This window comes from Biomphalaria glabrata, chromosome 11, assembly GCF_947242115.1.
Source record: "Biomphalaria glabrata chromosome 11, xgBioGlab47.1, whole genome shotgun sequence".
Lineage (NCBI taxonomy): Eukaryota > Metazoa > Mollusca > Gastropoda > Planorbidae > Biomphalaria > Biomphalaria glabrata.
The window spans coordinates 16,717,442-16,740,771 of NC_074721.1; the positions used below are offsets into that span (position 1 = coordinate 16,717,442).

At 34.4% G+C, this 23,330-nt stretch overlaps 1 protein-coding gene and 1 long non-coding RNA gene across 2 annotated transcripts in view; both read left to right on the forward strand.

The window, feature by feature from the left end:
- The window catches only part of LOC106051823 (uncharacterized), a 35,476-nt gene that overhangs the window by 7,735 nt on the left and 4,411 nt on the right, over positions 1-23,330 (forward strand). The window contains exons 8-33 of the mRNA XM_056003717.1: positions 21-161; positions 440-546; positions 1,265-1,431; positions 1,594-1,692; positions 2,095-2,247; positions 2,871-3,003; positions 3,266-3,505; positions 3,638-3,808; positions 4,360-4,629; positions 5,493-5,658; positions 6,080-6,190; positions 6,599-6,752; positions 6,850-6,931; positions 8,148-8,295; positions 8,587-8,750; positions 9,806-11,645; positions 12,639-12,767; positions 12,888-13,005; positions 17,466-17,638; positions 18,034-18,167; positions 18,253-18,357; positions 19,649-19,825; positions 20,296-20,481; positions 21,535-21,755; positions 21,891-21,974; positions 22,545-22,709. Of these exons, the coding sequence (XP_055859692.1) occupies positions 21-161; positions 440-546; positions 1,265-1,431; positions 1,594-1,692; positions 2,095-2,247; positions 2,871-3,003; positions 3,266-3,505; positions 3,638-3,808; positions 4,360-4,629; positions 5,493-5,658; positions 6,080-6,190; positions 6,599-6,752; positions 6,850-6,931; positions 8,148-8,295; positions 8,587-8,750; positions 9,806-11,645; positions 12,639-12,767; positions 12,888-13,005; positions 17,466-17,638; positions 18,034-18,167; positions 18,253-18,357; positions 19,649-19,825; positions 20,296-20,481; positions 21,535-21,755; positions 21,891-21,974; positions 22,545-22,709 (5,638 nt within the window). The remainder of the gene's footprint in view (positions 1-20; positions 162-439; positions 547-1,264; positions 1,432-1,593; positions 1,693-2,094; positions 2,248-2,870; positions 3,004-3,265; positions 3,506-3,637; positions 3,809-4,359; positions 4,630-5,492; positions 5,659-6,079; positions 6,191-6,598; positions 6,753-6,849; positions 6,932-8,147; positions 8,296-8,586; positions 8,751-9,805; positions 11,646-12,638; positions 12,768-12,887; positions 13,006-17,465; positions 17,639-18,033; positions 18,168-18,252; positions 18,358-19,648; positions 19,826-20,295; positions 20,482-21,534; positions 21,756-21,890; positions 21,975-22,544; positions 22,710-23,330) is intronic.
- Positions 13,361-15,792, forward strand: LOC129921636 (uncharacterized). Its single transcript, XR_008773579.1, has 3 exons — positions 13,361-13,909; positions 14,565-14,649; positions 14,803-15,792. It is a non-coding gene; the product is annotated as an uncharacterized LOC129921636 (long non-coding RNA).

Genomic DNA, 23,330 nt, shown 5'->3' on the forward strand with positions numbered 1-23,330 from the left:
CTGATTCTTTTGTTTTCCAGACCACATTGTGGAGCTAGCTGAACTTCAAAAGTCTACCATCAAATCTTTATGTATTCTGGTCCAAGCAGTGAAAAAGAAAAATATTTTGGCTTTGTATCCTAATGGCATTCAGCAAGTTGTAAAAAGTCTAGAAGACTCAGGTAATGAAGATAGTCTAGACAAGTCAGCATAATGTCTTCTTCCAAAGAATTTGTTCACTGATAAAAATGTTTTAAAATTATTTTGAATTTAGAATGAATATGGCAGTTAGTTCAAAGACTAATCAGAATGAAGAAAAAAAACTCCTGCTTTTAGTTTTAATTTAAAAGCATAATAAAAGTTAACAACAATGTCTTATTTGTTTAGGATATATTTATATTAGTTAATCATACATATTTCTGTCCCAACCTACATAACTTACTATTTATTCTCTCTGTAGTGTCTAGTCTAGGAGTTTTTGGAAGACAGTTACGTCGTCTGGGCAAGTATTCTGATGTCATAGAACTACTTTCACCACTGTGGCCAATGACTAGTATGGACCAGTTGGTGGGTACATTGTTATAAGATGAAAATATTAATGTTACAAAAATGACAAGTGATCTTTATTTATTCTAAATTGTGTTGAAAATCTGAAATATAGAATACATTGAAGTACTCATACAATAAATGTGTGTGTCTACAAAATGTAAGCAAGTTGCAACATATAACTCAAAAATACTTTGTCAGAAACTTTTTTTTTCACTTTTTTTCTTTTGTTGATACTTACCAAGGGTAGCATGTTTACAGACTTTGTTTAGTCATTGAAAGAACATTCAAACTTAAGTTTTTGTGGCAAGAAAGTTTGTGAGGAATAAGGCTTGACTGATTCATATCTACATGTGGAAGAGAGGTGGCATAGCTATGGGGGGGTGGGGGGTGTAAATTAGAAAGCACTACTGAGCTCCTACTTGAAAGAGGAGGGGGGGGGCAAATGAATGTTATTAAATATTAACATACTGCCATGTAATCTTGCTATTCAAATGGAGTCAAAAATACTAGACAGCATTGATCTACATTATGTAAGAGATGTCTTTGCTGCATAACTACCTTTAATGACCATGTATCAGAACTAGTTTAGCTAAGCTACTTTGCGCATATTTTTCATTTAAATTTAAATGTCACTTATTACTTTGATTTTTTTTTTTTTCAATTATAATGTCACTTATTATTTAACATTGTGTGTAATTTTGTAAAAATGCCGTCTTATAATTGTCATCCCCTCTAGCTGCCTCACATAAGTCATCATGAATCCCTGGCTGAGTGCTATAGGTTGACATCTCAACCTAACAAAGTGTATCAGATAGTAGCCACGGCAGCCAAACTAGACCTGTCACTGGTGACTGAGCAAATACTCAAGACTTTGATTGGACTCAATAAACAAGATCCCAATTTGTAAGCATCATTTACCATGATTCTTATAAGTAATTTCCATTTCAACATTTGCTAGGATAAATGCTTGAGAATATATGGAAAAAATAAAATATCTGTTTTAAAATCTTGAGAATATATGAATTATAATAGTTTGCTACATTTAAAAACTTTATTTCTCCTCAGGCCAATATTGAAGATCTTTGATAGTTGTAAAGAGGATGATGCTAAACATGCAATGTTATTGGTGAGAGTTGTCAGAGGAATGATGAAAAGCAAACAAAGGTAGAAGACAGTTGAAACATAGAGTTAATTATGTATGACTATGAACTGACTTTTTCATATATTAGTTGACACTTCATTGATCAGAGATTTTTTCACCCATATCTCCCTCTGCTAATATAAAGCCTGAACAAAAACAAGTTATTTTTCTAAACAAACCAATAGATTCACAAAGATCACTTCCAGTTTGTTCTGTATAAAATATTTCATTCAAACAATTATTGTGAAACAAAACAATGTATCAGCTAAGCAAAACTTTAACTCTTTTATTTGCAGCATAGTTGTTTAATTGTTGGCTGTTTCTTACATTAGTTTCATAAGAATACTTGAAATAAAAGGTTTAAGTAAAAGAATCAGAACACTTTGAGGATGTGTTGTTCAATTCTTGTTTGTTTTTTTCTTCAGTTTATTTCTGCACAAAAGTATTCAGAAAGTATTGAGCTGTTTAGTTAACCACCCTGGGTTGACTGTGATGGATAAAGCCATGTACACATCCTATCTGGCAGCAGTCAAATGGTATTCTAGTCATGAAATGCAGGAAAAGAGGCACTTAGCAGAGTAAATTTATTTATTTTTGGTTACATAAATAAAAACATTCAAAGTTTGCATATTAGAAGATGGCATGTTACATTTTTAGCAGCTTCTGTAGGGAAAAAGTACTGTTAGTTATGTTGTGTTCATCTGTCTGTCGTGTTTAGATCTTTGAAAATCAAATTTCACCATCGCCTGAATGATGCTTAACATTGATTTGATTGATATTTTAAAATGTTTCTTTGCCTGTGACACACCCACCCTCCTCTCACCCAACCCCAGACAACAAAATTGTCTCTTAGCAAGCTAGGGGGTCTGGGGAGGGTTTTAAAATGTAATGAAACTAAAAAATATATATATAATTAGAACACAATTTTTTCATTTATCCTTTGCGTCATATAAAATGTACAATATGTTTGAAATCCAGATTTATGTAATGAATGTTCTTTAAAGCATGTCCAACGTTTTTTTTTTTCAGAATCAGTGTTTGAAAATGATCATGTCCATATTATATGCACATACATTAGACTTTTTTTTAAAACAACATTCAATTGGGAGTTACTTTTGATAAGGCCACCCTTTTTTATCTTGTTTATGTTAACTAAAATGTTTTTAACCATTTTAATGCTTTTAACCATTTTTGACTGTAGAGAATTGATGGAGATGCTGACAAGAAGCTGTTCAGTGTTGATGTCAGGCGCAGAGCAAAAGTATGATGATGTTGTAGTGCAAGCTGTATTTCTCTACTGGGAAATGCTGCATAGATTAACTTGTCTAGAAAAAGTAAGCCTCTATTCTCTCTTTGTTTTATTATTATTATATGTTTAAAACAATGAAATCTGGAAATGCTCTTTTGTTCTCTCAATAGAATTTGAAATTTATTTTTTATAAATTTACACATTTATTATTTTAGACTCTTTTACAAATAAGCTAACTTTACAAGAAATTATCACTTCCTTTGGAATATATTTTATGTTGGTGTCTCTTCTTATTCTTAGAGAAGCCAATATTCATACATTTTCTTATTTTATTTGAATTGAATTAGGTTAACACAGTGGAAGAGTCTCTAGACTCCACACCCACTCAAGCCCCCCCTGTGAGTACACCTAGGACTCCATCAGAACCACCAGGTCCATTAGATCCCCAGACACCACTGGAAGTGCAGGGAACCCCAGAGAGAGTCAAGCTGGTCAACAGATTAGCATCCACCTCAACGCCTGTGTCCCGTGCCAAGAGTCAGCTAACCAAAGACAAAGGAAAGGGACGTGTAGCATTGCCTTGTCAGGTCTGTAGTCTAAATATAGATACCATACTTGTACCTTATAACATGCCAACATCATTGTGAGTAGAAGCATGACATGTATTTCTGAGCGCATCATCTTTGAATGATTAATGTTTTACTTACCTGTTTTCAAAGGTTGATAGTGACATGCTGATGGAGAAAGTTAAAGACTGCTTGGCTGTGTGGGTCCAATGGTTCACAACCTATCATGAGGAACTCACTTCCTGGGAAGATGGAAGTTTTAGAGCTATGAAAAGTCTGGCATTTCTTGACAAAGTCTCTGAAGTGGCCAAAGTGAACCATAATGTAAGTGATTATTGTTTTAAAAAAATTAGACATATCAGTCTGTGCATAAAAAATCCATACCCTTCCAGTCCAGTTTGACTCTCATGCACCTTAGCTTTGGCTGATAGTCCATAACAAAAGATGTTTGGACAAAATAAAAAAATTCATGTAGGTCTGTTGGACATAAAGGACAGTCAAGATTGGGTCAATGAGATTTGTTTACATTACGTACAATACTTTATTTAAAAAAAGAAAAAGTCATGCTGGAAGTACAGGTGTTTGGAGTACAAAAAGATTGACATTTCTGTCCATAACTAATGTGACAATGAAGCAATGTAACTATAAAAGTGTTATAGTAAATAGAAATAGATACTTACGATCATCTAGATCAATTTAAGAAAAGGGTTGTAAAAGTGTCTGATGTCTGTCATGAAATTTTTAGCATCATTTACTTTGTCATCATCTATGTAATATCATAATGAATTTAAAACATGCATTCGTCTCTCTTGACCTAGCTTTTATTTTTATGCTTCAATTTATTGAGATTGCTGTTTCATTTGTTTAATCAACAGATCCTCATAGGTTTGCAGTCAGTTTGTTATGCCAAAAATCTAGCTTTAAAAATGAAAGACACAGAAGCTGTCCAACGATTAACAGCCAGGTTACTGTCATTGATGTCACAACTGGGTGTCAAATATCAGGATGGAGTTGGTTTCATTGATACTGGTGACAAGGATTTGTTCATAGAAGATGATGTGTTCCTGTCATCTCTAGGCCTTGGCAAAGATGTTCATGTTTTAGACCTTGTGTCTCTAGCGGAATACTACTATAGGTTGGGAGAGGTAATATGTTATTATTTGTTTGGTACTTGAAGTATTATTTAGATGTTTTTAAATATCTGTTTGTAGTGATTGTTTTCAAAATCAGTCTTTTTTTTTTTATTTGGTAATTTTTTAATACAAATTAATGAAAATTTGGTTTAAAATGTGTATAACAAATTTTGTCTAACAGAAGTTTGTTTTTTTAAATCATTATGATCCATCGAGAGCCAAAGATGACCTAAGATTCTGTTGTTGTTGTTTTTTTGAATAGCTTTTATATAATGCAACTTTCATGCTTATAGAATGCTCAGAGAGCTATGGTCAAATCTCATTTGTGGACCAGTGAGGGGAGGGAGTATTTGGTAGGTTTTTTCGTGCTGCCTTTACGTGCTCAGTAAACACAACTCTGCTAGAATCAGGTGTCAAACCTCAAGCCCCTTGATAGGTTGCAAAGCCAAGCCCAAGCATACTTAGCCTCTCGGCCACACATCCCATCTTTGTGCGAATCACTCTTTGGATCAAGGAATTTCCTTTACCAACAGTCACTATGCCACACAGCTATTTCCGTTTTATTCTTTCAGAACCATTGTTCAGTTCACATCCAGTAATCATTTTTTAAATTTTATCTGTGTATAAACAGAAATGTCTTGAGTAATGCGAGTCTTAAAATGCCCATTCTCTTTCTTATACTGCTCTTAAGTTGCCACTGGTACATCATCATTATCTGAGAAACTCAGTTTAAGCAAAGACTTGAGAGACACTCATCCGCCTGATTTTTGTAAAGATACCTATAACTACTAGTTAAGAAAGATTTATCCTAGTTTGACTGAGGAACTACTTGTGTGTGTGTATTACTGAAAAATTGACTTTGAAACTTATTTCAGATTCACAGATTCGTTCAAGTGCGAGATGTTATCTTCGACTTGATAGAAAAATGTCGCGACAAAGGACCTCTGACCCCCAGCACCAGTACAGCACTAGGTATCATCAAGAGATTGTCTGCTGAGTTCCACAGTTCTCCTCAGGCACTGGACTATTGCAGTGATCCTGGTGAATAGTTTAATTTTTCACTTATTACTTATTACATGACCAGAGTGTTTGTGACACATTGATTTATAAATATAGTTGTCTTACTATATGTTTAAAAATGCTTCAATACTATATGTTTGAAAATACTTCAATACTTTATGTTTAAAAATACTTCAATTAGTGAAAAACAGACATTATCAATAATGTATATCATTTATTATACAAATTAAAAAAATAATAATAATTTTGAACTGATTTCACCTATACTTAATTTGACATATAAAGAAAAAAGATATAAAAATGATATTGTAAAAAAAGTGAATACATTTTCAGTTTAAGTTCTATATGAAAATAAAATAAAGATTTGGGTGCCTTAGTTGTGTGTCTATAAATTAAAAGATAGCACACGAAAAACTTATCCGACCTGCATTCCCTGTTTCAGGTCCAATCTATGAGTGGTATCCAACAATCCAAGTTGGAGATTCTATGAAGTACATCACCAGTGTTGCTATGTTTTACTTGGGGAAAGATTACAGAAATCTGGAAAGTAGAGGTGAGAGTGGTGGCCAAACTGTTTTGTTTTGATCTCATAACAAATGTTAAAATAAAAAGTGCTGCAATAAGAACATTAAAATAAAACTTTGTTTAGAATCAGTGTCAACCTAGTAAAATCTTATCTAGACAAACTTCATCATGCCTTTTTTTCTTTTAACTAGTTCCTTTATTTATTTAGATTATCTTATCCATAGTTAAAACCAAAGCAACTCTAAAATATAGGTTGCCTTGTCATATAAAATGGTTCAATACTGTGGGAAAGCAGATTGCTGGGTTGAAAGCAGGGAACCACTAATGGTTAGATCATAAATGAAAGTTTATTTACTGTTTTTGTTTTTTATTTTTATATTATGCATGTCAATCAAATAGATTTTTTCTTGGTTGTTATCAACATTTTGTTGTGCAGATCTTTGTGAGGACTACTGGAATGTGGTTCATGAATACCTCTGTACTCTCCTTTTGGTGGGAGATCTATTCATGTATGTGGGAAATATTAAGTATGCCAAGACTCATTTTACTGAGGGGCTGAAGATGTCTGAGTCTTGTCTTCTGGTCACATGGTAAGTCCTGGCTTTGACTGGTTACGATAGGCTAAGATTTGTACCCAAATATTTACAAACATGTCGATTTTGTAACCTTTACATTTTCTTCTCTCAGGAGTGCATTGTTTTTGTCTAGACTTGCTCAGGTGGCACTCAACAGCTATGAGACTACAAAAGAAGCTGACAACTTTATGAAGGTCTGCATTTTCATTCTATATTATTCAATATCAACTTACTTGTTTCTCTCTAAGAAAATTTAACATAGACAAAACAATAATCAGCTTTTATACACAACAGCTATCAGCAGTCTAATCAACTTTGCCATCACCTGCTGGTATGGTAATACTTCACTGGCACAAAGACATATAGACTTAATAGACTAATTAAAAAAGCATCATATATCACCCAAATACAGCTACCATCTCTTGAAGAGCTTTTTCAAGAAAGATGCATTTCCAAATCACTCACGATTCTTAAAGACAACCTGTACCCATTAAACCACTGTTGCATAAGATCTGAACGAAGTGGTCGTCTCCTTTCCATTAGGACTAAAACAGAAAGTTTTAAAAACTCCTTTATCCCACTATCGGTCAGAGTGTTACAAGATCAGCTGTCATCATCGAGAAGTACATGGAAGTCAAACTCATAAAGCGCTGGTTGTGAAAGTGTATGTGTGTGAGTGATTGCTGTTTGAATTTTTTCATCCATATTGTTTTTGTAAAGTAGTTACGCTGAGGTTGTCAATTGTAGTCAAACTGAATTTCCATTTGATTGGATCAATAAAATTATCTTATCTTATCTTATATATATATATTCACTGATCTACTGGTTATACAACAGAGAGTGAAAACAAACAAAAAACTAATTTGGTTGAAAACTAAAATAATGTTTATAAAGGAAAAAGTTTGTTTTTATTTGTCACTTATTGACTTGTATCCTTCACAATAAAGGACTGATACATATACTGGTGGTTAAAGTTTGTGAAAGTTAAGTTTCCTCCCCCTCTGTTTGGGTTAAAATATATTATACAGGTATGTCAAATAATACTCCTCCTTCCTGCCCTGAGAATTTTAAAGTGAAAATTGGCTTATAGTTTTTAGACTAAATTCTGTCCACTTTGATCTGAGACAAATTTTGTCTCCTAGAAAGATTGCTAGCCAAGGGTTTAGAGAAAGGTCTGCCCCTTGCAATATAGAGAATTGCTATCTCAGGTGAAGATATCAAACAGAGAACTAATATCAAACCATTGCAATTTATGGCTTTGTATACATAGCATGTGGATAAAAAAGGTACAAGTGTGACTAAATATGGCTCTGCATATCTATATTGCACTCTTCCTTAGTCTTCAGATTTGAAGACATTGTATTATTTATTATTCTGTAAGCTTGCAAATTCTTTGGTTGTGCTCCCCAGAGAGCTCTGACTCTAGTCCAGAGATATTGTGTAACAATGTCTCCGTCTCCACTAATGCTGAAAGGTTTGATGAGTGATGATGTCTTGCCATGTGACATGGGAGATAAACAAGACTTCTGCTCTTCTTGTAATTCACTTCATGGAAACTGTAAGTGTTTGATCTTTTCATTTTTAAATACACTTTAAAATCATGTGATAGTTTATTGGTCCTTTAGGGTAAGGAAAACGTTTTAACAGATTGCATATTTTTGTTCTGGCCATGATGTTTTGCGGATAACAGATAAACCTGACACCTATATCCATTGTTATTTTCTAAAGCTTAATGTTATTAGTTTTCTTTGTTTTTTTAACAGCTCAGTTACCTTCATAACTAGCCATAGCAGATAAGTAACATTGAATAACATACAAAACTAACATTTTCTTTGTGGTTACCCGACAGTGACTAGAAGACGTCAAAATCTAATGTTGTGTTGCATTAAGCCTGATGGTAAAGATGTTGATCAAAGTGGTTTGACTCTGTTCTGTCACAGAGATCATTGCAGCCAGTGTTTCTTAGCACCAGTAGCACAAGTGGTTGCAGAATTGATGTGGCTACAAGCTGAGGTAAATTCAAGTTTTTATGGGGGGGTTTTTAGCGTTTATTTTGTTCTTATAGGACTTTTTCAGTGTTTTGGCTTTGTGTGTCTTATATTTTCACTGCTTTTTTTTTTTTTTTCTTTTTGGAACTGATTTCTATATCAGTGAGATTAAAAATAAAACTTATCTGCATTTACTCCTGGCCTTGCACTAGAAATTGATTGCCTGATTATGATCAAGCTTGTAAATTCTTCCAGCAATTGATAACTGGGCCACCCATCTATTGTCAAGCTTGATGCAAATTCATTCAACACTCTGTAGTATAATTCTGTTTGATAGAATTATGGAGAAAATGCACCTTTGTTTGCATACCTGCAGATATCCTGAAAAATTTTTTAAGGATTTGTGCACTTTCCGTTTTATATTCCTTTTTTTTACAATACCTCTATTCAAGTTAGAAACTCATGGAACCTGGAGAGCTGATCTCAAAAACAGCTCTAATGATTTTTCTAGAAATTTAACAGTTGATGTATATCGCTGAGAAAAGAATTACTAGCTTGTAGGCCACTCGGGGAAAACTAGTTTGACCTTTTTTTTTTTTTTCAAAGTAAAAAATAAATAAATGTAAATTTGGCTGGAAACTGTATCTAGGTCTAGAGCCAACAAGGCATAGTCAGCTGTATTACCTTAATTATGCCCTAACTGAGTAAATTTATTTTAAAGTTGCTTAAATTTTATTGAAGTTTATAAGCGTTGCTTATATTTTTACAAAATTCTAATATAGATTACATCTAGATCTAGAAGTAGATCTAGACTGGATCTTAAGAGTTCTAAATCAGAACTTTTGGTCTTGTGTTAGATCTATATGTACATATAATAAACATATCAATAAATAATTGCAAGAGATTGCCTTCCTTGCTGGCCGTATCAGAAAATGCATCTGAAGTTGATGCAATGGTTTGATACCTGAATTGAAACAAAATTTTTTTAAATTATTTTATTGTATTTGAAGTTTTATAATGGAGGTATTGTCTTTTTTTTAAATATATTTTAAAAATCCTTTTCTTATTTTTCTTTATTAGATTTCCCAAAGAAATGAAGGCCCAGGTACATCAGTGCTTAGATCACTTTCCACAGCCTACTGTAATGCAGAAAGTTTACAAAAGAAATGTTACAAGGAAACTGTCCAGAGCATTTTGGAAAAGACAGGCATACCGGTGAATGTAGACAACATTGCTTTGAACAAAAACTATGAGTGGGTGTTAGAGAGCCAAATCAGGCTGGCAGAAGTCTACTTCCACTTGATATATGCTGGTGAGGCTGTGGAGGAGGTCAACATGGACAGTGTGCTGCATTTCTTAAATGACATCCTCCAATCCAGCAAACTGGCTGTAGACACCAACCGGACGCGCATACATGTTGCATCTGCCCAGCTGTTGAGAGTTCATTTGAAATATATCTCCACTCAGCTGAAGTCCTCTGAAGAAAGAACTCCAGAAATCTTAGCATCTGGAGAATTAATCACAGATGACAAGATTATTGAGACTGATGTCACTGAGGTGAAAAGTTTCAAAAACTATTGGGATGCAAAGAAAACTTTGGAATTTTTCACACCTTTAGAGCCTGCCAGCACTGACACTGAATCAGACAAACCTATCTCAAAAGCAAAAGATTTTTCTGGCCTAAAATGTATTCCTTCAACTACGCCTGCTTGTCGACCTCGACCCACAACTTCTGTCTCTCAAACTGAAAAACGAAAAACAACTAGGAAAATTTACTCTAAAAACTTGTTCGTCTTTGATGACTCAGAAAACTCTGATACTGCTAGTAAAATTGTTGAAACTGTAAATCAGTCACAGGACTTATCAGAAATGGCGAAAGTAAATCTAAACAAGTTGACTGAAAAATCGAGTCTAAAAACTAAAGCATTGAATTCTCTAAAGACAAAAACTTTATCTGTTACCCAGGAGAATGCTGCTGATCAGTTAGCTGGAAGTCTTCAGAACATGTGCATCAGTTCATCAAAGCACACTGAAGAAAGTTTAGATGATAAAGGCGCTAGTCTGCCTTCCACTAAACTTGCAACTAGAAAGAGGCAGTCTCCATTATCAAGCAAACCTCACAGTGTTGCCTGTGATGAATGTGAGGAACAAGAGAAGCTGAAAGAAGTTATGGAGGTGGCCAAACCTAAAAAAGCCAAAACTGGGCAATCTACAAGACAGAAAAGTAGGGTGAAGATTGAGGCCCCACCAAGTGATCCCACTTCTGAGGAATGTATTGATGTCAGGAGCGATATGAAGGCACAGAATGCGGATGTTGCTGAAGCTGGTGGGATTAATGTTAAGAGACGCAGGAAAATGGCGAACCAGGAACTTGAGAGTGAGAAAAATAGTGCAGTTGATGTAGTTCTGCAAGAAATTGATAACAAATCAACAAATGCTGTTAAAAGAGAGGTGAGACCTAGAAGAGAGAGAAAAACTGTTTCAAACAAAGGCAAGGAGAATGATGACCAGGCTCCACCAAGAAGAGGAGGTAGGAGAAAAAAAACAGGGGATTCTCCTGAGCTGGAAAGAGCAGCCATTGATTCAAAGCATTTCATTAACTTGAGCCCTCTGGGTGGCATGGTGGTCAGATCACCCATTTATGAGAAAGATGAATTGGAGGAAAAGCTTGATCTGGAGAGATCTTTACTGTTTCGAGATGTCTTGTTAAGTGCTGACTCCATAAGTTCTAAGTTAATTAAAGCAAGACCTCCTAACATTGAGGCCTACTACTCTCCTATTGAGATTCCTCGTGGAAGAAGGAAAGGACAGACCCAAGAAGAAAGCAAAGTGCCTCCAGTGACATCAAAAGGAAAAAGAATTTTAAAGGGAAGACAAGAGACAAATGTGTCGGAGCATAAACCACATGAAGCTCATGCAGGTATGTGTGGGACTTGGTTTCAAAATGTTGCTTTTGTACTGTGTGTGCATTGAGACTCATTTATCTTTGTTAACATCCACTGAGTCTCACTAAGATGTTTTTTTAAAATAGAGATAATTGAATAGTTAAAACAGTTGTCACTGAAGTAATGCATGAGAAATAAGGGTCTGATTAAATAGTTTTCTATATAAACTTCATGGCACAGTTTCCACATCCCTACCCTCCCAAATATGGTAGTGCTATTACCATAACCTCTTTTTGGTGCATCATGGATGAGGAAGGCGGTAGAAAGGCTCAAACAAGGACCACCCTCCTTTCTAGATGCTCTATATTCTAAATTTAAGATTGGTTGGGGGGATGGAAATACAATTTAATATATCAAGAAGTAGATTACATTTACAAGAGAATTAAGTATTATTATATAATTTTTAACAAAAAAATTATCACATAGTCAAGGTCCCCCACCCCCACCTTTTCAGGATCAGCCAGTGGTTAGGTGATCTTTATATGGATGAGAGTGACTTGATTTTTACCATTTAAAGCTTTGACTCTAAAAGCAACAGATAAAGACTTTCGTGAATCAAAGAAGCTGGGAAAATTATAGCTTTCTCATGTACACATTTATCATCTTAGAAGTGAATTCTTTGTATGAGATAAAGCAAAGATACAGATGGATTTAACAACTATGCTGGAGGATATTAGCAAAGTCACTTCTTATTTTTCCTTTTCACTTTCACATTATTTGGTCCACGATTAACTAAAATTTTGGTCCAATAAGTGAACAAAAGACTCAAGCAATAGGATTTGTTTTGGTACTTTAGGATTTAGCCGCAAGAGATGGTGGGTTTAATTATTTGATGGACATAAAGCCAGAATCAGCTACATATCTAATGGAAAGTGATTATATTCCTTGACTTTATTGATGCTAATATCACAAATGAAATTCTGTCTTTGCCCTAAGAAATGTTCATTTGTTTATTCTACTGTTTCAAGAGAACACTGAGATCAAGTCACTAGAAAACTCATTGAAGAGGCTTCAACATTTCCCTCAGTCTTTTGTGTATAGTCAAATCTCAAGGTCTTTAGCTGCAGAAGAATTTAACAGGCATGCATCCTTAGAGAGTGAGTATCTCAATAGTTTAACCAATGCTTATTTGTCTTGTCTTTAATATTCGTCTTTTTGTCTTTAATATTCGTCTTATTTGTCTTTAATATTCGTCTTATTTGTCTTATGTTTTTAAGTCAAGTCCAAGAGTCGGTGTGACCAAGTGGATCAAAGCCGAATTGCTGCTTACCTGACAGAGTCAATGCATGTCACTTTTCGACACATAATGATAAGAAACCTTGGTGCTAAATTAAAGTAAGTGGTATTATCTCAACTGCTTGGCTGTCAAACTGAAGGTTTAGAGTTTGATTCCTATGACGTGTGAAATTTGTTAGATTTGAATTGAAGAGTTGTGCGTTCCAGATACCCCTCCTTCCCCTGGAATATTCACAAATCAAATTGGGTCAAAGTGCATTCAGCATACTATAGTACCAAAAACATTAATAAGAAAGAAAAGAAAAGATTTTAGAAATAAAAATCACCCTTTGGGTCAGGTTTTTTTTTATTTTACCATCATAAAAGAGATACGAGACACTGGTAGCAAAGACAGACAGACACAAGACTCTTATGTCTCCCTGGCAATCAAATCATTAAATAGAATTTAACTATCTGATATAAACCTTTCACATGTTAAGGGGGTCAACGGGTCAAAAATAATCATTTTTCATTAAAAAAATCGATTTTTCAAAAGTTGCATATTATGTTAGAATAATATCTTATAAATGATATAGTTTAGCTAAAATCACTAAAATAAAGGTATTTTAATGTAAAAAATGAGTTAGAAAGGGGTAGGGGTAAGCTAATTTTGCTCTAAATGTTGAAAAAATCGCCGTTTTACGATGCCGATTACCGCGTAGCCCGCCATAAAAGTGGGTCATGTTTGGTGTCTTTGAAAAGCCTACGGTCAGCTCTACAAGTCCATTTCAATGACTCATTCATCTAAAAATAACCTTAGCCTTGAAACTAGTTCAAACTAGACCACTACACGTGTCTCTATTCAAATCCGATTGGATCATGATGTGTATTTATGAAATAAACGATTTTGATTGGTTCCTTCCGGCCATGTGGTTCCGATGTTTACAGCAACAATGATGGCGTCCGTGAATCGATAGAAGACCCTTTTGGATATTGTATGCTATCTTTGCCATTATTATTTATGGTAAGTACATGTTTCCTAATATTTTTTATAGATCTAGATATAGCATTATCATAAAAACATAGATCTAGGGGTCGGACAAGCACATATGCAGTGTTTAGGTCGTACTAGATCTAGTTTTAGTTACTACACTTTGACTTGTTCAAGTTGTTGGGCTTGGCCTTGGGGCTAGGCCAGGCTAGTCTAAGGCTAAGGTTATCCTATTTAGCTACTAGATCTAGATTCTAGATAGATCTAGATTCATATTCTAGATGTCTTAGTATTTGGATTGATCTAGTTCTATAAAATAGATTTAGAAACTTGATTTCGTTTTAGATCTATATAGGTCTATCTCTATCATCTATCTTGTCTACTTTAGTCTAGATCTAGATCTCCATTTCATGAGCAGTAAGATCGTATCCACTGCAGAAGAGAAGATTAGATTCTAGAATAGATATTAGATCTAGATCTATATATCTAATATAGTCTAGATCTAGTTGTTGCTTTTTCTAATTCTAGATCTAAAATAACTTTGATCTCAAGAATAAATAGTCTGAGTAGTGAATAAATGAATTATGAGTGAGTCTTGCTAGTGTAGATTTATTTACTAGATTTCTAGATCTAAATTTTACTGGGCTACAATGGCATACATACAATAACTTTTTCCTTTTTTTTCCAGTCTCAGGTTCTCCTGACTACCATTAGATCTACCTAATCTGTTACAAGGATATAGACATTAGATCTACACACATTGGGAATTGTAGGTAAGAAAAAAAAGTTTTGTCCATTCATTTTTTTCTATTATTCTTTTTAGTTCTTGATTATATAGAGTAAATAACACTAATGCTATGTTTATCATTTGAATATTTTCATAATAGGCTATTTAATTTATATTTTCCTTTTCTTTATATCAACAGATCAAAACAACACATGCAGTGTACACTGACCCTTCCTTTGTTGGAAGAAAACATCACCACATATACTAGTACCTCGTCAACCATCTACCCTGTCTGAAAGCTGCCTAAATACTGCAGTATGACATAGAAGTACTTCATAATCAAACACCACATCACATGCTGCTTATCACATATATAGCAACAATTTACACTTTATAGACCTTGATCTATATCATGCTAACAACCTGGGATTCTTTTCTCGTTGGATACTGTCGTTGACCACCACCTCCAGCTACAAAGACTCTTACATCATTATAAAGTTCTGCCTATTTCATTACAAGATTCATCATCAAGCACTGCATGGTTCCTGGTGAACCAATTTATCATCAGCTACTGTTTCAACATAAAAAAGGACCAGAGTTTTTCTGTCGGTGTAGCTGTACACATGCAATGAGCTTCAGTCTCGCCATGTCACATTATATCAGCATTTCTTACCATCTATAACATTTATACTGTACAGCATACATATGTGCATTATCAGCTCAATGGCTATATATATAAAAAGCCATATCATATTACAATGGACTATCTACTATAAAGGCACTGCACCCTACAATTATTCAGCCACCTAAAATATACAAGTTGTATTTATTTTCAAATACTGGTGCCATTCTATTTACTGGATTTATTATTGTGTGTACTCTTATCAAACCTCTAGTATGAGTACAAATAACATTAGGTGCTTATAAAAAAAAATGCAGGCCTGAAACCTGAGAAAGACTAGATTCCAAATTATTTGAACTGGTATAGGTAATTTTTTTTTTAACTTTGAAAAACTTCTTGTGTAAACCACAACCATATTCATATTAATTATATTTTAACTATTTATTTACTTATTATTTGCATGTATTTATAATTAAGGGATACTTTATCTTGATTTTTAGTTGTTTTGGGGCTTACATTAATGTCTGAAAAGTAAAAATTGGACTTATAATGTCTTCGGGTGAATTTTTTTTTTTGCGCCGGGGGGGGGGGGGGGGGGGGGGGTTGTGTGGGGAAGCTATCTAAAATAAAATTTAACAATATTTTAATAAATTCTGTGTTTGCTTCTATTCCTAAATGTTACATGAGCTAAATAAAACATCTTTTTGAACAATATACATACATATCTTGTTTTTCTCACTCATTGAAACTTTAATTTTGATTTTTCTCAAAATGTCTATTTTACATGGGTATGTGATCTTAAGAATCACTTTTCTCAAAAACTATCAGTTCAATTATAATAATATTTGGTATACATGTTTAAATATGGTCTTAGCACAGGATGACAATAGAAAATGTCATAAAATGTTTACAGGAAAAGAGTAAAGGACATTTTAATTGGTTACAATGGCTGAAAACGCTGTCCGCAGAAGAGGGTAAAATTAAAAAATTTATTTAAAAAAATCTATATACATTTTTCACAATGTCTCATTGTCATCCATCCTGTAAGGAGATAGGGTGTCTATCAATATACCAAATTTCAGACCTGTAGCTTTAATGGTTATTTCAGAAACACATTCTTAGAAATGACATGATTTGACCCCTTGACCCCCCCTTATGATGAAAAAAAGTTGAATTTCATTAAAAAAATATTTTTTAAAGGCATATTATGTGTTCCTATGGTCAAATACATCATTTGAATACATTAAAAAGCCTAAAATGTTAAAAACAAAAAAAAAAGTTTTCAAGGTAGATGACCCCCTTAATTACAAGTCTTTAAATAAAATTAAACTATCTGATATAAACCTTTCACATGTAAATTATGAGTCTGGTGTGAATGTATATTTTGGTTTTCTATAGTTATAATGTTTTGTTTGGTGTGATGCACAAATTATAAGACAAATCTCCTTATGGATAATAAAGCTTATTATTATTATTACGTTGACTATGAAAACAAAAATCAAATCCTAATACATTGTTTCTGCTCGTATGATTTTGTTTTGGTGTCATTTTTCTCCCCTCACACTAATAAGTAGATTTTTAGGACTTGTGGACATTGTTATATTGACTGAGCATTTGCTGCATGAACATTTTCTATTCTTTGAGTGTTTAGCTTGTGGTTTATGTGGTAAACGACTGCCCAAAGTAAGTTAACAGTAAAGTAAAAAGACAAGATAAATGTGAGATAGTGTGATCTGCTGTCTTGTGAAGGAACTCCTGTTTTGGAGTTTTTCTATTATTTATTTTTCTAAAGTTTCTGAATGCCAAAAAGTTCTATAGAAACGCTGACACATGTGTTGGGAGTTTTTGCATTTGGTAAATATTCTGGGAGGACATGCTCTTGGTCAAAGTGATGGAAGTTGGTCAGTACGTTGGTACTTACAATCATCTGGACTGTGTGCTTGTGACATGTAGTTAGTCAAAATGCTGGCCTCTCTACATAGCACTTAAGTAAATAAATGGTATCCGAAATAGTAAATTACTAATATTAAAAGTCATTAAAATAAAATACATTTTAAAAAATGTAATATCGTTAGCTCAACGTGACATTTAAGAAATTACTTGTTTTTTAATCATGGAAAAATTACATCTAAAAAATAGTGCTAATATATCCTTCTGATTAGAAATAAAATAAAACACTTGTAACTTGAGAGCTGCCAGGAGAAAATGCTCTCTATAATATTTTTGTTTCATATTCCCAGGAAATGTGCCAGATCAAAGGTTACGTGTGAGAGAGATGAGCCCAGTGATTGGGCAGAACTTGAGGGAGATGAACTATCTTCAGAAGTTAAGGCCATGAGTGAGGCACTCAGTAAACTGAAGGCCAGTGATCAGGTGGACACCTTAAGCCACAGACTCAAAGATATTCCTTCAGGTTTGGTACTCCCATCATTCTCTGTCTGGCATGTTTGATGTCTTCAAGTGTCTAAATAGTAGTAAAAAGATTTTTTTTAATTATGATTTCACATTGAAGTCTTGCTATGACAGCTGTGATGGAAGTTCTTAGGCACATCCTTTTGAAATGTAACAAAATATGAAAGATTTAATTTTTAAAAATAGAAAATGTTTAATGCAGTCATTATGTCAATTTCATATATGATTTTATTTGTCAGGCTGAGCAGTACTATGATATTCTGCAAGGCTAATCTAATCAAATTGGTGAAAGCAACTTTAAGTACATTCTGGCTGACTGAATTAAAAACAATATTTTATTTTATTCTTGTTACATATCAGTTGTCTGTAAACTTAAATATTTTTCTTTTTTTAAAGAGTGGACTATGGTTCAGTTGACAGTTGTCAACTATGACCCCTTGAATCCTGGAAAAGGTCAGCTGTTGGTGACCAGGATGTCATCTGCCCAAGATCCAGTGACACTGGAAATTCCTCCAGCAAGATGGCTATCAGTAAGTAGTCCCACTATGTAAATGTAGTTCATTTGAAAGTTTTTGCCTTGTGTCATGTTGATGTAACTATATTCATTTCTTTCAGCTAATGAGAGTCCTAAGAGTGTATGAAGCAGCCATCATCCACCAAGAGAAACTCTCCCCAGCAGAGTACTGGACTTACAGATATAAAAATGATACAGACATGCAGGTACCACATACATCCAAATAAGGTTTTACCATTAGTACTAGGTCAAGAATTTCACTGGTCTGACTAGAATGCAAGAATTGAAATTTCAACAGTAGCAGTCATTGTACTTCAGATCTAAGAAAGAATTTAAAAAAAACAACCATAGGGAAATAGCTTTGCAAGAAGGTTCTGCAAAAAAAAATCAATTTTAAATATCTATTTGTACAAATTAATTACATTTATTAACTTGCAATGCAATCAGAGATAGCTACTTGGCATTACAAGTACTAAATTGTCTTTTACTTAATTCTATGCTCCATTGGTTGTGTTACATCTTCAATGTATTTTACTAATAATTTTAGTCTTGGTCTAAAGCATTTGTAAAAGCAGTTTTACTGGCACTCAGATCTCTAGATCTATGTCACTGCTTTAAGTTTTCTCATTTCAGTTTTCTGTTATTTTGTAATCAACATCAGAGTTAAGATTGTAAAATTTAAAATTTTGTTATGTTAGAGCATTGAAATTTGAAAATACTTGAGATAACTTCCATGGCCTGTTGTTGTCAGGAATCCAGTGAGACTTCTAATACTTTTTTGTATGGAAATTTGTTGCACAATTTTTCTTTTGACAATATCTGGCATAATTATCTTATCTTATTATATGATTATTATATTATGTTGGGTTGAAAATGTAGCAGACAGCTGGATTTGGTCCTTATAAGATTGAATGGGTCAATGTAAAGTTATAAAGTGGCTAAGTTAAACATGGGTGTTATAGTTTGTAAATCTCTTTGAGTGTGATTTATTTATAATAATTCCCATGGTCCCATATCCTGGTACAATATAACTTGACTTATTAAATAAAGCACAAATAAGTCCAAAAAATAAAACTTCATAATGAACACTTTCTTAAATAGTCCAATAAGAATGACAATATTTAAAATCTATAATAAATTTGACAATAAATTCAAAGTATCCACTGAATTTTTAGACAAACCTCACCAATGTTCTTGCTGTTCATTTTATGCTGTTCAACCAGAACTCATGCAATGTAGACACTTGAGGGCAGGCATATTGAGACATTGCAAGAAGGTTCCATCTAGATTAGTTTAAAAGTTCTTTATGATGTCACCAGCTACAGAAACTATAGACAAAAAAAATATTTTGTTTCTATGTTGTTGTTTTTAAAATGCTGTTTACATTGTTCTCTGTCACTAGACTTTGTTCTTCGGTGGTACAAATTTATATTTGAGACATCTTAGTGTCAGCCTCTTCTGTTCCCTCATGACAAGTGTTGTAACTCTTCTCTCCAGAACTTGACTTTCTACCTTCAAGAAGTGATTTTGGCTGGTCACAAGTGGTTCCTGCGAGGGAAGGTCAATCTTAGCGAGTATCCTTCTGTGGGAACATTGATAGAGACAGCCACCAGTGTCACAGCTGATCAGATTTATCAACAACTTGGTTATAAACTTGACCAAAAAACTCTCAAGGTTAGTCTAGCAGTTTTAATAGTTACTCCACAGTGCAGCAGTCATACCATACCTATATAGGATGAAGAAATGTTCATAAAATACATTTATAACAAATCAATTTTACACATATTTTTTTTTCATTTCACAAAATGTGTACTATATGGTAGGTAATTCAAAAACATAATAAATAGTTTATTTTACTATTTTTAATATTGGTTAGGATTCTATATCTGGTCATTATTATTTTTTAATCAGTGGACAAGTTGTTGCATGACTTTGCTTCTTTGTGTTCTACACTAGCCATTATATCCAAGTTCTAGCTTTAAACTCCAATAATGACTGTTTATAGATATTGTCCAGCAGTGGAACCAGAAGTTATATTTTAATATATGAATTCTCCTGTTTTCTCCCTTATGTTTGATATAAACAAGAAATGTTTGAGGTGAGCACAATGTGAACTTACATTGTTGTTTTTTTCTGCTCATCAGGTGGTTTTTGAAGTTCTGTTGTGTGCACATGAGCAGGATGTTGAGTCCATGCTGCAATCTATGTGGCCCAAAGATGTGGCTGATGCCGTTACAAAGGCTTTGTTGGAACTGCAGTCGCAGGTTGTCAAACTGTATGGTGAGAGGCTACAGGTGACCAGAGGCCCAGTCATACTTTTATTAGACAAGGTAATCAATACACAGCTGTGCTAACATGTCATTTGTATTGAGACCTGAATCAGACATGTTGCAGTTGTTTTTATTTGACTTAGACTGAAACTTTTCCATAAATTTAAACATTTCATAGCATTGTTACCACTCCCATTGAACTCTGGCCTTATTAGTTTCTTGTATTCAAACACAGTTGACCTACGACTAAGTAACTCATGTACTGGATATAGTTGGTATTTCATCATGAACTATCTGACTGCAAAACTGTTTTATTTAATATTCATACCCTATCTCACTTCCACCCGATTAGTTGAATGTTGACCTGTAACCTTTGACTTGGGTTCAATTGACTGACTATCCTGCTTAAATTTGTTATTTAAATACATTTATATTGACTTTGATTGCACAGTGTTTAAAAGGTATACTTACACAACATGATAAAACCTTAGTATTTTTAAGACTAATGAGTTGATCATATATTGTATAGGCCTAAGATTTATATTCTATATAAAACTTTTTTATCCAAAAGAACTGTTTTTCTAAATTAGTGTTTTAAGTGTCCCATACCAAACAGGCAAGCACCATAAAGTACTAGCAATATATATATAGTTCGTCCATCGTGGTTCGATGATGACCACTTTGTCATCCAGGGGTCTGAGGGCTTTGCACTGGGGTTTTATGCCTCCTCATGTGGCTGGTGAGACCTATGTGAGCCCGGAATGTTCGGCCGCACACTGGGCAGGTTATTCCAGCTGGGGCTAGTGTCGTTTGTCTTGCTTTTCTTTTGTGGCGTTTTTCTTCTGCCAGCGTTGTTCTTTTTCCTCAGCAACCTGTGCGCCAGTTTTCACAGCGCGACGCCATGATGCTCTGTCATGTGCCTCTGTCTCCCAGGTGCCAGGGTCTATGCTGAACGTGATCTCAAGAAGGGAATAAAATGTTTCAATTTTTGGAAAAATATTTTTTTTTCTGATGCAAAATGTGTCCTAGTTTTAGAAGTAGGTTTGTACTTTATCACTTCAAATGACAGCTACATAATATTTTAATTTCAAATTACAAAACATTTCTCTGCAGACTCTGAATAAGCTGCCATGGGAATGTATGCCGGACTTGGCCCAGGAAACCATAACCAGGATGCCATCTCTGAGTGCCCTGCAGGCTTTTTTGGCCCTCCACACAATCAAGAGAACTTCAGGTTTCCAGCATGGGGTGGACCGAGACAATGTGGTGGCTGTCATTGACCCAGAGACCAACCTGAGCAATGCTGTGAATGTTCTGCTACCCCAGCTAGAACGGTAAACTATCTTTAACTTAGTTAAACATAGTTTTATTTTATTATTGATTGAAACTTAGAATCAATGTAACCTTAAGGCTTAGACTGCCTGAGTATTAAGGTGTTTCTATATATTCTCTAACTCTGGTTGTTTCAGGTACAAGGGCTGGACTAGTTTAGTACAGAAAGCTCCAACCGTTGCTGACTTGAAGAACTTTTTAAAGAATCATTCTCTCTATCTGTAAGTTACTTTCTGATATTATAGTAGCAGTACCATAAGAGTTCAATTTGTATTCCTGGGTCTTAGATGTATAAACACATTATTAAAACTGGATTTTTAATCAAAATATATTCACTCAGTAATACTCCCTCTATGAGACTTAAAGAGATTTAATTTTATTGTGTATGAGATAATACAAGTGTTATATCAAACATAATAAAGTAGCGTTATAACTAACATAAAAAAGTCTAAACAAAGTGTAATTCCTTTAGTCAAGTTTCTCCTAAGCTCATCATTCTCTATGACTCTAGTTTCAACCTTGAGCTGCTTCATGAATTGTATAATGTTAATAGCTGAGAATAAATTATGTACACAGCTTCATCCTTCAAACAGATGGACCTTTATTAAGCTGCTTACTTTAATATCTAACTTAAATACCATTAAGTAGGCCCGACATTTCAATCTCTCTTAGTTTTTTTACTTTTTAATCAGATACTGTGGACATTTCAATTTCTCTGTTTTTTACTTTCTAATCAGATACTGTTTTTTTACTTTCTAATTAGTTACTGTGTTTTTTTACTTTCTAATTAGTTACTGTGGTCATGGCTGGGGAAACCAGTTTGTGGGAGGAGATGACCTTCAAATGTTCCGTGCCAAGGCTGCAGCAGTGCTGATGGGATGTCAAAGTGGCAAGTTGGATTACAAGTCAAAGCTAGATGGGGATGGAGGACCATTGTATTTCCTGTTAGCTGGCTGGTAAGACCTTTTAATATTGTTACGAATCTCACTATCCAGGCTCTCTGCAAACTGCACCATACACCACCAACTTAAAGAACTTGACAAGTCAGGGCTCCAAAATAACGTAAAGGTTTAATGTCCATAAATAACAGCCAATACTGTACAATTGGCAGCACGTAGAACAGTACAAATAGCTCTGTGATAACAAATATCTCCCCGATGACACCGTTCCGCCGTATCAAGTCTTGCACTGGTCTCTCCGTCTCGTTCCGGGCTTGCACTGGGTTCAACAGTTCGGGACTGACTTCACACACTTGGGCTCGTTGTGTCGGACTCGATCACAGACCAAGATCAAGACGCCGTTCGTCTCAACTGTACTTGATAGTACTCCGCACTGAACCGTCGTAATGCTCCGTACAGGACCACACCGTTGAACTGTGCTGTAGTCGACCGTGTTCTGAACTCCTGTCGTAAACCCGCTTTCTGAACCGTCTTGACTGCGACACCTCCGCTCTTTATATAGGGTCCCTACTGGCCTTCTAGAACCGGACAGAACGTCGCTCGACCATTCTGGGACGCTCCTGAGCTCTGTTCACGACGCCGATCCTACTCGAACCTTCATGTTGTTAACTCGTCTCG